At 39.5% G+C, this 14,701-nt stretch overlaps 1 protein-coding gene across 1 annotated transcript in view; it reads right to left on the bottom strand.

Moving 5' to 3' along the window:
* Positions 1-3,077: 3,077 nt before the first annotated feature.
* Positions 3,078-14,701, bottom strand: part of PHEX (phosphate regulating endopeptidase homolog X-linked) — a 215,977-nt gene continuing 204,353 nt past the window's right edge. The window contains 4 exon segments of the mRNA XM_027607309.2: positions 3,078-6,466; positions 9,015-9,091; positions 13,228-13,332; positions 14,321-14,386. Of these exon segments, the coding sequence (XP_027463110.2) occupies positions 6,364-6,466; positions 9,015-9,091; positions 13,228-13,332; positions 14,321-14,386 (351 nt within the window). The 3' untranslated portion in view covers positions 3,078-6,363.

Raw genomic sequence — 14,701 nt, forward strand, 5'->3', positions numbered from 1 at the left:
TCCTCACCTGTGAAAAAGAAACAGCAACAGTTCTTTGCAAGATTGTTGTGAGGATTGGCTGCAAAGCACGTAAAACCCTAGCAAAGGGCCTACGACCTGGTGGGTCTCCAGAAACGGAAGCCATTTTCAACACGATCGTTATTAGGCCAAAAAAAAAAAAAAAATCATTTACAAATGTCAATTGAAAATCTGGTCAATTTTAAAAGAAGTTTGCTCTGGGCTTATTTTTTTTCATTCATCAAATGTCAATGGGGTGGGAGGATCGTGTGACTGTAAGCAAGGTACTGATTCCACTGACTTCTACATCAGTTTGGAAATTGCCAGAGTATACTTCTAGATGGTAAACTATACGTCTCTTCTTGCCTAGGACATCTGCACACATTTCAGCCCACCTGCCAGTATAAATGATACTCAATATTTTAGGTAGCCGGTATATGGGGGACTGTTCTTCGTTCTCTGTAAAATGGATCTCAAGCCAGAATTAATGCAAACCATACTTCTGTGGCTTGTAGATGAGAACTCATCTTTGTTTCTTGGACTCTCATCCTCAATTTGTCTTTCAAGTGGAGAAAGCATAAAATAAGAATACGAGGAGTAATTTCTCATCGCATAATGGAGAAGTATAAACAATTTTCATCTAAATTCTCTAAAAATACTAGGAGATACAGCACAAGATTTTATTTCATAGGATATTTTATTTACTGTCTCAATGGGATATATTTTAAAAGCTTAGAATATATTGTATTATCTGTGGCATAGCCACACAATCTTCTATTCTGTTTTCTTCCTAATTGAGGCAATTAACAAAACAAAATGCACATTCAAATGAAACATGTATCTAAACCATTTAGAAATAATTAAAATTATAGATCAGGTTTTCTTTCACTGATCACAAATTATGATAATGCTTCTGTGGTGTTCATTTCCGGGCTCGCTTTGGTGTGTTTATTAAAGCACAGTATTGTCAGATCACAGGGAGTATCTCATTTTCATTTTCATATCTCCAATCCTAAAGGGGATTAAATTATCCAATTAAGCTGTTAATTAAAAAGACTCCTACAGAATAAACTGCAGGCTACCAATGGCACTTCAAAATTTTCATTGTGCTGTGCCCAAAAGCAATTTCCCAGAATTCAGATGACCTCAAAGGTACTGTCCCGCATTTCACTTTACAAGGTGTGGCTGGGATTGCCAGCTGATAGCCAAACCCATTTCCTCTTCTTTCTAGACACACAGCTGGACTGTATATCCCAGCCTCCCCTGCAGTTAGGCTTAGCCACATGACTGAGCTCTAGCCAATGGAATAGGAGCAGAAATGACAGAGATAGTTCCTGGAACCAGACCAAACCTTCCACTCAGTATCTTCCATGGCCTCTTCCCCTCCACCAGCTTCTTGTAAGATGAGCATGTATTCAATCATGTTGAAAGTGGCTGAATCACAACGTGGAAGGAACCTGAGTTCTTAAATCACCAATTGGAAGACAGAGGCTCACTGACCATTAATACCATTTTGTATGCAATGAAAACAAGAAATAAACTTAAATTGGATTGAGCCATTAAGATAATGTTTCAACAGCTAGTGTGATCTTAATTAAAAAAAAAAAAAAACTGAACTTGAGGGACGTGCAAATACCTTAGATCTACTGGAAACATTTCTCCTTCAAATTTTGATCAGGTCCACTTAGATATATATCTAACAATTGAATCAGACTCAGTACGTCTTGGGTCTCATAAAATCTATCATACAGACCATAGCACGAGAAATTCTAGACTCCTTGCCTCCATTCCCCCAAAGCCCCTCCTTCCTATCCATGCCCCAGAGATCACTCATCAACTATTACTTCTATGCATCTTTCCTTCTGCCACTACCCCCTACACAAGAATTCTTATTTCAAGGATCAGCTCAGAAACTAGAGCAAACTCTCGAAGAGGGGCACTAACAGGCCACATTCAGCCACTTATTACCCACCAATTCTGTCGTCCGTCTGACACTTATCTCCCGTACACAGTCCCTATGGCACACCTATGACAAACCAGTGCTTTCCCATGTCTTAGAACATTATCAGTGCCAGAAAGATGTTTAAGATAATCAACAAGGGTCTCTACTTGCCCTACCAGCCTAACCTCAAAATGCCTCCATAGAGTAGTACAGATTCTATGGGACGCCTCTAGATTTGTCTGGACTCAGGCAAGACAGAGAGGCTTACGTTGTCCTGCATCACTCATTGTCCAAAGGTCACCAGGGGATACAAAATCCCAGGCACTTCCGGTTCTCTAAGCGTGCGTGGGGCAAAGAGGCTCCAGTAGCATGAGTGCGGCCACTTAGAAAGAAAAGCACACAGGTGAGGTTAGGGTGCCCAGGGAAGGGGACTCACTGGCCTTTGGGCAGAGAGAGAGCACCAACAGCATCCACCAGAGGAGAGTTGACCAATTCCTTTTCTGTGCACCAAACCACAACCTGACATCCTTGAATATCACCACACAAAGCAGGGTGATTCTAACAGTTTATGGATCTGTCTCCCACTAAGACCAAACTGTTCACTGAGGCCCAGGGACAGCATATAATCTGCCTGAATACAGCTAGTTCCATGATATAGATAGAACAGGTGTTCAGTTATGGTGTGCTGAGTGACTATAGATTGTTAAAGGTGAGAGCACACAGAGATCTCCTTGGTCTGATACTAACTGTAAAGTTCACTGTCACTTTGGTAAGACCAGTCCTATCGTGGCTGATAATTCCCTCAGAAGCCTCCCTTCTCCTCACTAGGAATATTATTGCATAAGCAATAAGCCACATCTGACTTATATCCTGGAAGGAAATACAATGACCACCTTGCAAATCTCTCATTGTCTACAAAGTTATGGCATTCAAATCCCACTTTCTTAAACCAAGAAACCTAGTCTACTAGAGTGCTTTGTGTACTTTTTGGGCAAACAGTACAGTCTAAAACAGAAGCGAATGTGTTAACAGATACAATAGATTATAGTATTTTTTGAGAGAATAAAACATACATACACACATACATAAAAATAAAAAGAGGAAACAGAAAATCTTCAACTTTTTTATTGTCCTTAAAATGACTGTTCACATTGTTCCACAAGTAAGAGAAGAAAATACAATGACTGTTTAGATATAAAACGCATAAAGCAAGAACACCTTTCTTCAAACCAGTGGGGGCACTGCCACCAGTGACAAGAATGTTGCTGCATGAAAAATCATATTCTTCCTTAACTTAATATGCAACTGAGATGTTATGTTAAAAATATCAGGAAAGAAGCCCATCAAATGCTAAGTGGTTATAGAAATACTAAGAGGATAAATGTATTTAGAAATGGGGTAATCTAAGGGATGAAGGTTAATGCAGAGGTCAACAGCCCACAGAACAAAGACTCTGCCTTTCCTGATTCTGGGATACTCGACAAAGCAATTTCAAACCTCTCTCCACTTCTTTGGCATGAGCATAACCCGTGTGGCAAGCCATCATTCCTTGTTGCTTTTTAGTGATGCTCCAGGGCTAAAGAAGATAAAATTTATGTGCTATGCTTTAAGCTCCATTGAGGAAAGGCACTGAACAAACTTCAGGATAATTTACGAATCCTGAGCTTGCATCAGTCATGTCCAAGTCCATCTCATAAAAGGAAAAAAGGGAAATAGGAGGCCAATGCTGTGCGGCTGGTGAAAAGCTGAACAAACTTTGGGCAATGGTGATAAGCTCAAATAATACCACTTTATATACATAAAATCCTTGACTAATCTGGGAGAATTTTCAAAAAAAAAACAAAAACAAAAACAAAAAAACAAAAAAAAAAACCCTAACTCCTTCCAACACCCAGACAGTAGTCCGTTGGCAGAACATCTGGTATATGAATCAGAAAAGTATGTGACAGCAGTCCTAGTCTGTGATCCAGTATCTAATTTCCTTTTGACTTAGCATAATTATTTTTGTAAAACTTTATGGCTCTACTCCAGTGGATGTGCTTAGCCAGGATTGCCCAAATCCTGTCTTCCCTTCCGCACCATATTCTTAAGCCAGCTTCTCCCTACTTTTTTACCTTTCCTTCCACTTGTGTTTTACCTTCTTCCCTCTACCACTTACTCAGTGTCTGCTTCCTTTAGTGATCTGTATTGAAGAAAGGGAACGAGAGTGTCGTCTGAAAATTTAAACAATGAGCATGTATTTGGAAATCCAATCCTACCGGAAATTTGTTCTAGCTAGTACTGAGGATTTGGTATCACTGCTTTGGGGTTATTTTGTTTTAATAATGACCATCATATCTACAATTTTCAGGATAACTGACATATCAAGGAAAGTTAATCAGGACAAGGCAGCCACACTGTTTAGAAATTGTAGGGCCCCAGCTGATCAACCAGCTGTCCTCAATCAACGACTGACTGACAGATGCCCATTTCCAAAGTCTTAATCTTATGCTTTTATCAAACACTTTCTCTGACCTGCAGGAATGTGTTTATTGGGAGTTTAAAAAGAGAAATCTAGAAGGAAAATGCTATCCATAAAAGCATAAGAAACCTCAGCTGATTTTAAATGTCCAAGTACCGGGATAAAACAAGGAGCATCTTGTATGTCTAAACCAAATCAGAATGATTCCTCCAGAGAAAAGGCATGTACTCTCCTAGCAGCCCTACCCTAATTCCCCCTTGTTTTTAAAAATATGAACTAAGGTCGCATTAAGCCTTAGTTAAAAGGAGGAAAAAGTAGCTGCCCTTCAAAAGTTCATTCATTCGGAGAGGAGGTCAAGGGGAAAAATTACTCTCCTCTAAAGCAGTGTAACTGTTTTCCTCATGATGGAGCCCCTGCATTTTTCTCCCTTCAGAAGTTCCCACGGTTTTGAAAAGACATGGCACACACTTATATTTAAAAAATAAAAAGGACAACAGATCACAGGGGTGCAAAATGGCCTCCTATGGTTAGTCTGAATTTGTCCTTTTGCTTTTGAGATTTTCCTATTGGCCAAAACTGCATACACAATGAATAACGCAAAGGGGTGACAGCTATTTTAAGAAACTGGAAATGCCAGTTTAAGGCCATCACAATTTTATCCTACACACACACACACACACACACACACACACACTAATAAGAGATGGAGGAGTTCACTTGAAAGCATAAAGTCCTGAGGATCAAAAACTTAGTCCTGCTCTTCCTTACAGGCTATTTAGAAGGCCTGGACAGTGAAAATTATGTTTCTTTGGACTATACAGGGAATTTTAAATTTAATCAATAAATTCTAAAATGTCTTCAAGCAAGAAATTTTTCAAAAAGCTTTTTTCAAAGAGTGGTAACATTAACTGAGGCAAAACACAAGGGTACTTTGCACCCACACCTCACTGTGGTATTTGTTGCTTTGTGCTAAAGGGGAATGAAAGCCATAACGTTCCTAACGGAGAATCAGAAAATCATTCTCTCAATGCCTGCTCATTTCAGAAACAAAAAAAGTGCACATATATGAGGGTAATAAGACAAGTAAGAATTGGACTAAAGAAAAGTGTCTGGCAGACAGACATAATCATTGAGGCTTGGGCAAAAGGGATCAAATGGTGGAGATTTCATCTCCTCGTGTCCCTACTGTTACGTGACAAGGAGTTTTGACTTCTTCCGGGCCTTAAAGACAAATCTTTTTTTTTTTTTTTCTATTTGATAAACTGAAATCCTTTCTCAAGTAGCCTTTTGGCCAGCTTTGTTCATGCTGACTGGAACAGGGCAATCAGCTACGTCAGATATAAGCTGCGAGATGTGTTTTCATCCCAACAGGCTTCCAAACTGAAGGCAAAAATTTCAGCAAAAATTGTAAAATGAAGCTTCAACACATTTCTAACTTAACTACCATAGAGTTAATAAACGCTGTGGATGACGACACATAAAGCCTAGCACCGTGTTCTATAGAGCAGTAAGACCTACCAGGTATTCCAGGAACATGTCTTCATCACTGAGGGTTACACATTTAATAGACGGAATTTTTTTCTGGATACATTCTACTTAGGCCCCCTGCGAAGCTGTGGCTTAAAACGGTATCTACCATCTAGCTGTTTACACACTAAAAATGGACAAGAGCAACAATTCAGCAGATCACGTTTTAACAAAAGGGGCCTAGAGATTTATTTTTGTTAGTTTGGTTTTGTAAAGAAACATACTCGGATCCCTTCTCGGATTCCATTTTTTTGAGCCCTACAATTTGAATATATTGTTTAGATCCAACCAACACCCAAATAAGGAAGATGCGCTAAAAACAGAAGTCCTGGGGGGCGGGGTGGGGAATATAGGCTGAAAGCAGTGGCGATGAGCACTCCGTGTGGCCTCTACTGGTACTGCATGGCTCTCGGGCCGGCAAACACCAGGGTTCCAGCTACCAGAGCCGGCAGGAGTCCAGGCCTCTGTTCATCGTGGAATTCAATGGACAGTTAAAGGCTTTCTGGAATTCTTCGAAGTTGCTAACTGCACCATTGACCCTGGAAAAGATATGTCACAGCTCATGTCATTTAATTCTTCCATCTCAACAGGTTCTGGATAAAAATGTAGCAGCATATTGCTCACAGGGATGTTGCATTCATTTCATCTTTTTACAGGGGAGACGACTGAAGCCCAAATGGGAGAAGTAAATTTCCAAAGAAATTCACAGAGCTGAGACTAGAACCAGCATCTCCTGAATGCCAGGCAAATGTTCTTATTAATCTTCCCAATACCCTCAAATTCCTATAAACTGTAGGATTTACAGTTCCTATAAATCATGTATATGATTGTATAGTCCTATAAATTTACAGATTCCTATAAATTGTTAGATTTACCAATACTTAGGCTTTCTATTTTTTTTAACTTTTAGGGGAGGTATAACTGATATAAAGTGCACATACCTAAAACGTAAAGCTCATTGATTTTGTTCAAGTGTATATACCACCCAGAACAAGACATGGGATATTTCCAGCACCTAGAAGGCTCCACAGTGTGCCCTACCAGTGGAACTTCCAAGGATAACTACTAGTCTGACCTCTTATCACCATAGATTAGTTTTGCCTGTTTTTGAACTTCCTATCAATGGGATCACACAGTATGCACTCTGTTGTTCCTGGCTTCTTTCACTCAATATTATGTCTGTAAGATTCATCCCTGTCGTTGCTACCTAAGACCTCATCCGACCTACAGAAATACTTCCGCTTAATTCCCATTATGCTTGAAGGTTCATATTTACCTAGAATTTGGTCCACGCAACAAACTAATGAATGGTGTCTTGTTGGTTATTGTGTTATTGATGAGGACTGTTTTACTGGAGTTAGTTCCAAAATCTGGTGTCCTTGCACGTTCCCTGACTGCAGTAAAGACTGTGGATTCCTACTCAGCACTTTGGTTGGCAGTGGTATTTCCATTGTGTGATTTCTGCTGTACTCAAAATCTATAGTTACTGCAGACATCACTAACAAGCCAGCAAAAACTGCCCCTTCATCTATTTCTTACTCAACTGCATATTCAAAGGGTTGACTAGAGAGACTCAGCGTTCTTAGTTACTATTTCTTCCCTAATGACTCTGTCACCTACGGGCATGTGAAGGAATATACTGGCTTGTATTCAAACCTCTTGTGTTTTAGCTGGGATATATGAGTAGGGAATGCATATTTCTTAGTGTGATTCACCCTGGGCAAATGTTAAAGAGAATTTAGCTGATAATTAGTAAGTATACCCTGCAAATTATCAGCTAAAATCCAACATTACAGGTAACTAGTTAGTAAAAGGAAATCAGTTTCTAAAATCTTATCTGCTAAGTAATTAATCTACTGTGTGGTTTCTATCTGCACCATTCATCAGTGGGAGCATATATTAGTTCATTAGAGACTGTCAGCATTTTTTGACAGTTTAGCCCAGTCGGGGAGAATTTTCTAACACTGTGATTAGATTTTTATGCTACTCAGTAATTTAGAGTCAGTTTGTGAAACATTTCTAAAGCAAGGCTTTAGGAATAAGATTTTTAAATATAGGAGAAATTTTAGATGATTTTCCTACACTGTGCTGATGGATTCATTTAAACATTAAAGATATCCAGATATAACATGCTCCAAGGAAAGAATCAGTCAATAAAAATTACTATAGTTTCTTATATATCCCATTATAATTCTCTGACCCCAACTGTAGAAAATCTCCCTCAAACTGGGCTAGAAACCTAGCACTGGGTAAGTACACTAACCTTAATTTTATTTTTACTTGTTATTTTGTACATTCTCACAATTAAACAAGATTATAATTCATAATCCTTTCCCTTCATTTGAAGCAACTGTTTCAAAAAATGATTCAAACTGAAAACCAAAACATAGCGCTTTGACTTCAGATATGAATTCTAATAGCTAAATATCACCATACATCCTTTTGTGTTCAGAGCTATTTGGGAAGCAGGCATTCATTCATGTCTGCCAGTTGGCTGTGTGAAAGAACAAGAGGTATTTAACAGGATATTCTAGAACACAAAATACACCAGAGCTCTATGTGTTTTAAGGCACAGTATGTAAGGTCCCATCCTTGTCTAAGGAAAGAGACATTTTTGGCCCCCACACACAAAAAAGTAGGTGGTTGGATAAATCAAATACTTCCATTTACTGAGCACCCATGGTGCTCATGGCACCCCTGGACTGGGGCCTTTCAAAAACTGGAAGATAAGAAATGGGAATTAATACTAAAGCTTTGATTTGGATTCTAAAGTACCTTTGGAGTCTGTACTATCTCATGGATCTCTTGATATAGCACTGGACTAGAGGCATGCATCAATGCCTACCAGACACTTTTTTTTTTTTTTTTTTTTAGAGAATTCTGACTAAACTAGATTCCTACTAGTGAAAGAAAAGGTGCTCAGTTTCTGTTTGGCCAGATATTTCTGTCTGCAAAATGGAGATATCGCTGTTCACAAGACAGGCTTTTTTTCCGATCTCCCATTTGGTATAGAACAGGGATGGCTGAGTCGGGGAGGAGGTGGGAGACGCACACTTAAAAATGAGGGTCACCAATTTGCCCATTTACCTAAACTGAGGGGGGCTGTGAGCACCAATTTGGATTTGTTCTCGGGCAGCTTCTGGTCTGTAGGAATTGCACCTCACCTAGAAGAGAAAAGCACGCCAATAATTATGTTTCCTTTCCAATTACACTTTCTACCACCTTAACTGCTCCAAATTATACTGAAGAGTAATTTTAGACTCAGTGGATGACAAACAGTTTCAGTAGATCAGATAAAACCTTCATCAGTGGCAACATCTATTATTCTAATCCCCAGAGTAGAAGGTTTTATTGTGTGCATAATTCCACAATTTGAGTAAATTAGGATGGTTTCCAGACAAATTTCTTAAATCAAGAGAACAGTGTATATGCCCAGGAGTCGGCCAATGTATAAATTCAAATAATATAATGCTTGGAAGAGCCCTTATCAAATTCAGTCATACTCCAACAGGAAAAAATGAACCCATCATTCATTATTGAGTATGGTCATGGGATGTGAGTATTTTGCACCCTAAGGGCCTTGCTTGCATCACCCCTAGTCAAGGCCTTGGATAGGAAGACACTTCTCCATAGACTTTGAAGTTAGGCAAAGCTCTAGGACTTGCTCTGATCCGTGAAATGTGAGCAGAAGTGATAGACGGCACACCCTTGTGGAAGCTTTAAAAACCTAGCATAAGTTTTAAGCATCTTAAGAGCAATTTAAGATGCCACATGAAGGTCCACCGTACATTTCCTCATATCACTTTCCTACTCCAATGGTGAACACGTAAGCACGTGTTGAGATCAAGACTCCAAAACCCAAGTCCTTGAGTAGTAACTATGAGTAGAGCACCACTCTCAACCCACACTAGACAGACGAGGAGCATGAACACAAAAGAAACTGTCTTTGTATTGTTTGCTCCTGCACTGTAACCTACTCAATCCTGACTTGCAATGTGTCCGGAAACATGATATAGTCTTGAAGTACGAAAAGAACTAGGAGACATGAAATGATGGGGCGCATTCCAAGTGCAGGAGAAAATGGAAGCAAAGACCTGAGAGAGAGAGAAAAAAAAAAAGCAAGACATTTAGTGTAACTGGACTGTGTGGCGCATGATGGGCAGTGATGGGAGACCGGGGCGGGGGGGGGCGGCGGGGAGAGGACGGTGCCAGACTTCTGAAGTCTTGAGCAACAAGTTAAAGAATTTAAACTATATTTAAACATTGTTTGTGAGCAAGAAAATGATGAAATCGTGTTTTTAAAAGAATTATCCGGCAGGAGTGCATAGTACTAAGAGGAAATTAGAGATCAGTTCGAAGAGTATTTATGGGCCTCAGAAAGGTTTCCGATGAGTGGCCACTAAATAAGGATAAAGAGGAATGGAGAGAAGAAGGATGAGGGGAATATCTGAGGGAAAAAATTAACAGGTCACAGAAACTACAGGGACACAGGAAGCAGAAAAGGTAGCATGATGTTATTGCTTTTGCTGAAGATAAACAGTCCGAATGTGACTGGGAAGACGTTTTCATGATGTGATTCCTTAATTTCCTCAGAAGCTAGCTAAATTGAAGTTGTTTCTGACATTCGCCATTACCTCATTTTTTCTTGTGTTATTTCTTCTTATATTCTTACATCATTATATGGTATTGTTCTAGTACTGCCTTTGCTTCATAAATCATTTAAGAGACTTCTGAAAACACATTATGGTTGTTACTGTTTTCCTAGAATCTTCTCAGGAGGGAAAATAACTTTACTCCCTATAGGCAGACTTCTTCCAATGTGCAAAAGACTGAAAAATCTCCTTCTGTCAGTAGGAAAACCTCCAAGATAAATTTCTCATTAGTAACATAAAATAGCTTTCCATTTTTTCCTAAATCACTTTAGTTTAAAATAAATCAGATATACTTTGGGATTTTATTTGAAGACATTTCAAAACTTATGAAGGTAATGTTGTTACCAGTTTACTTTATGCACAAAAAGATATGGTGGACTCAGATGTAAATAAGATGGACTTTGATTAAGTTAACAACCAAAGGAAGAACCAGTGGATGTTGTACTTTGTCCTCTTGATCAAGAGTCAGCAAACTTTCTCTGTAAAAGGGCAGACATTAAATATTTTAGGCTTTGCACACCAGAAGATCTCTGTTTCAACTACTCAATTCTGCCACTGTAGCACAAAACCAGCCACCCACAACACAAAGGAAAGACCTTGGCTGTTTTCCAATAAAAGAGTTTTTACAAAAATGGACAGCAGACCATATCTGGCCCATGAGTCCTAGTTTGCCAGCCCTGCTCTAGAAAATTCTAACTGTATTGTGTGTGCTTATTTGAGATATCTGACCCAGTCCTGATTCCCCCCTCTCCAAAAAAAAAAAAGAAGAAAAAGAAAAAAAAGTCTCCTTAACGGAACTGTTACCTAGTCTTATCCCTTTTAAGCAATTCATCTAAAAATGTCAAGCATCTTTAATATACCCAGCATCTTTGCTGGGTGCTATGGAGATACATAAGAAATAGAAGGATCCAGAAGATTAGCTATGGAGATAAAACTAAAAGTCCTCAACATTTTGAGAACAATTAAGGACTCAACTGCATAGTAATGAAGAGAAGTGTAAAGGAGTTGGAGATTCAAAAAAGAGAGAGAAAAAGAGAACTGGAGTCCTTGGGGAAGTTTGTGGAAAATGTGGAGGAGGTGGGACTCGACACAGAGCCTAAAAGATAAAGACAGGATTAAATCGTCTGAGGGAGAGGAGTATGAAGGAGGTCACATTATAGAAGGAAAATCCAAAGCAAAGCCCCAGGGACAGTAATAGGCCTAACACTGCAGGGCGGCCATGAGGACGCCTGCCTGGCTAAGGGTGAGCGTGGTAGAGCCTCAGAGCTGGTTGCGTAGAGGGGGATAAGACTGGACAGAATGGTAAGAGCCAGCTGCATGTGTTTGGCCTCCATGTGGTAGGCACTTGGGAGTCACTGCAGTTCCCTGAGCTGGTCAGTAATGAAATAAAAACGCTGTTTCACAGGGGCATGTAAGATAGTGGTGGAAAGATGCCAAAGGCAGAAAAACGTGCCTTAAGGCTGTTGGGATAATCCAGAATAGGAGAGATCAAGGGCTATTCTACAGAGGATGAGATATAGGGTAATGGGGAGAAAGAGAGGATGAATCTAAAGAGAAGTTAAAAGGATGAAACATCTAGCTTTGGGAACCCATGTCATAAAAACGAGGATAGACAAATCAAGTAAGAGCAAAGAATCTAGATTTTCTATCCAGGAAGACCCAAAGAATGGGGTGTGTTGATAGCAACAGGAAAACGAAAAAGGGAGGTCATTTTGGTGACTCCAGTTTTGCTGATGTCATGTAGATAAATGATCACTAACTAAGTGTTGCCATGTCAGCTTTAAGAAATAAAAGATCCCAGAAAGGTAAGAATCCTTTAGCCAGGCTCAACCAAAGAAGATACGGGAAGGAATTGGCTTACTGAGGAGCCAATGCAAAGACTGAGCAAAAGAAGGCTGTTTTGGTAACAACCTTTGTCTTATAGACACACATTTGCCCACTGTGAAGCCATGCGTTAGAACCTTCATCGACCCATCCCTGCCTGCTTTGAAAATGAGGCCTACACGTTTGTGACATAAGCCAGGGCAATAACCAATAGCAACCAAGAACTGGCGCTTGCCTCATTAGCCAGAGACTTGAACTGAGAATTGTGTCTTTTTTAGTACACATCCTTCACTTTCTGTTCAGAAAGCCCATCAAACTCACAAAAGGGTGAGATGACTTTCCTTGCTTTTGTTGTTGTTTTCAGCTCTAGCAGTCTTCACATACACATCTGACGGTGGAAAACATAGCTTTGAGGGTCCCCCACAGGTTGAAAGTGGTGAGATACAGTCAGCCAGTGAGGCAAAAAAAAAAAAAAAAAAAAGGAGAAATGCAGCAAAAGGCAGAGCCACAAAAGCCAAAGACAGAATCACTAGAAATGGTTATAAAGTGTAGTGCATACATTAAGAAGTCAGCATATATTAAAGATATACCAAGTGGGTTATGATAGGCTGGTAACCCACTTGACAAACAACACGAATAAACCCTCACTCAATCAGTTAATTAATTATGTCCCATAGAACACTAAGAAGGTGAAATTTACCCTGAAAATGAACAGCAAGATAATATTTCAGCTAAAATCAAAGATATACCACTAAACTTTTGACCACGGGAGCAAGCCGAAGTCCCACATTTCATCTCTGATGCCCCTTCCTTGGCCTACTCACGTGAGCATAACTCAGGAAGAAGAGCTGGTTGTTGGTGAAGATGATGCCTGGTAGGAGAGGCTCCTCAACTCCCTGCCTCTTGTCATTTATCCATTTCCTGTAGGCCTGGTGAGAGAAGCAGAATGGATGATCCTCTGCAATGGTGGCCTTCCTCTTTTCTCACCCAGGGCAAAGATCCTAAATATATCCTCCACCATGTACCAGCCTGTCAAGTTTTCCTTTAACAAAACCAGCCCCTGGAAATGCCAAACATTGTTGTGTTGCCTAACAGCGAGGCAGGTTCACCTGTAGAAAGACCTCACACTCAATAGATACCAGGGCAGCTGGGCCAAAGCATTCACATGTTACATAACTCCTCCCCCCCAAAAAGCTATTCTTTCTCTGACACAATGGCAAGGACTATGGAAATAAATTTGGGGGTCAACATATTGGTGCCAAATTTTTATTTTTCCAAATAAAAGGGAAAACTGTCATCTTCAATCACCATCACTTTATAAAATATATGTTAACCAGAAGACAGGAAGGATGTAACCTCAGAATAACGGCCTGGTCTTTACATTAAATGCATTTACCTTTATGAAAATCTTTCCACATCATCCTTACATTTCTTGTTTTACCAAGGACCAGTGGATGATGAAAACATTATTACAGACTCTTACCTGGCCCACTATATGAGAACCACTAGCCTCTGGCCACAATTTAGAAGTTTGGTATTTTAAGAGAAAATTGCAAGAAGGGCTATAGAGACAGTGTACTCAAGGAAAACTCATATGAACGTAGCCCTGAGGAGATTTCTGTAGCATGCTTTGATATTATTGTGAATGCACCTACTGAAAACTATCCTTTAAATACATGATTCTTAACAATTCTTATTCTTTAGGGTGACTTTACACCCCCCAAAAAAAGAAATGCAGCTCTATCCATATAATAGAGTAGGACAGAGTCAACATGGAAATATAATTCTATTCACAGAAATTCACAGAATTGACAGAAATCTAACTCCTCAAGAATGCCTATAGTGTAAACTGACATGCACCCATGTGGCATTCTATAGTTTAATTTTAAAAATCACAGCAAATGTTGCAGTGCATACCCTAAAAGCTTCCCGCAGACCTCCATTATCAGCAATATTTTCTCCCAGGGTCCTCTTTCCCTTCACCTAACAGAAAGAAAAAGAAAAAAAGAGTGTTTCACAGCCAAGTATCATTCAGCAAGAGGCATAAATGTGATAGCTAGAGAAAGTATCATATTTTAAAGAGCAAATTACATTCAATAAATCACAGGTAGTCATAATATATTGTGCGATGCAAACTAACTCCAGCAAGGTGCTCCTGAATATAATAATTTCTATTTTATTATGCTACGCATTTCTTTCTCACCCACCTCTGTATTCTCACCAATTTAGCCAGCCCCAATAAAATGTTAACAAATTCTGAGTGACTCTGGTTTAATGGAGAAAAAGTAGAAATGTCAA

Source organism: Zalophus californianus, chromosome X (assembly GCF_009762305.2).
Source record: "Zalophus californianus isolate mZalCal1 chromosome X, mZalCal1.pri.v2, whole genome shotgun sequence".
Classification (NCBI taxonomy): Eukaryota; Metazoa; Chordata; class Mammalia; order Carnivora; family Otariidae; genus Zalophus; species Zalophus californianus.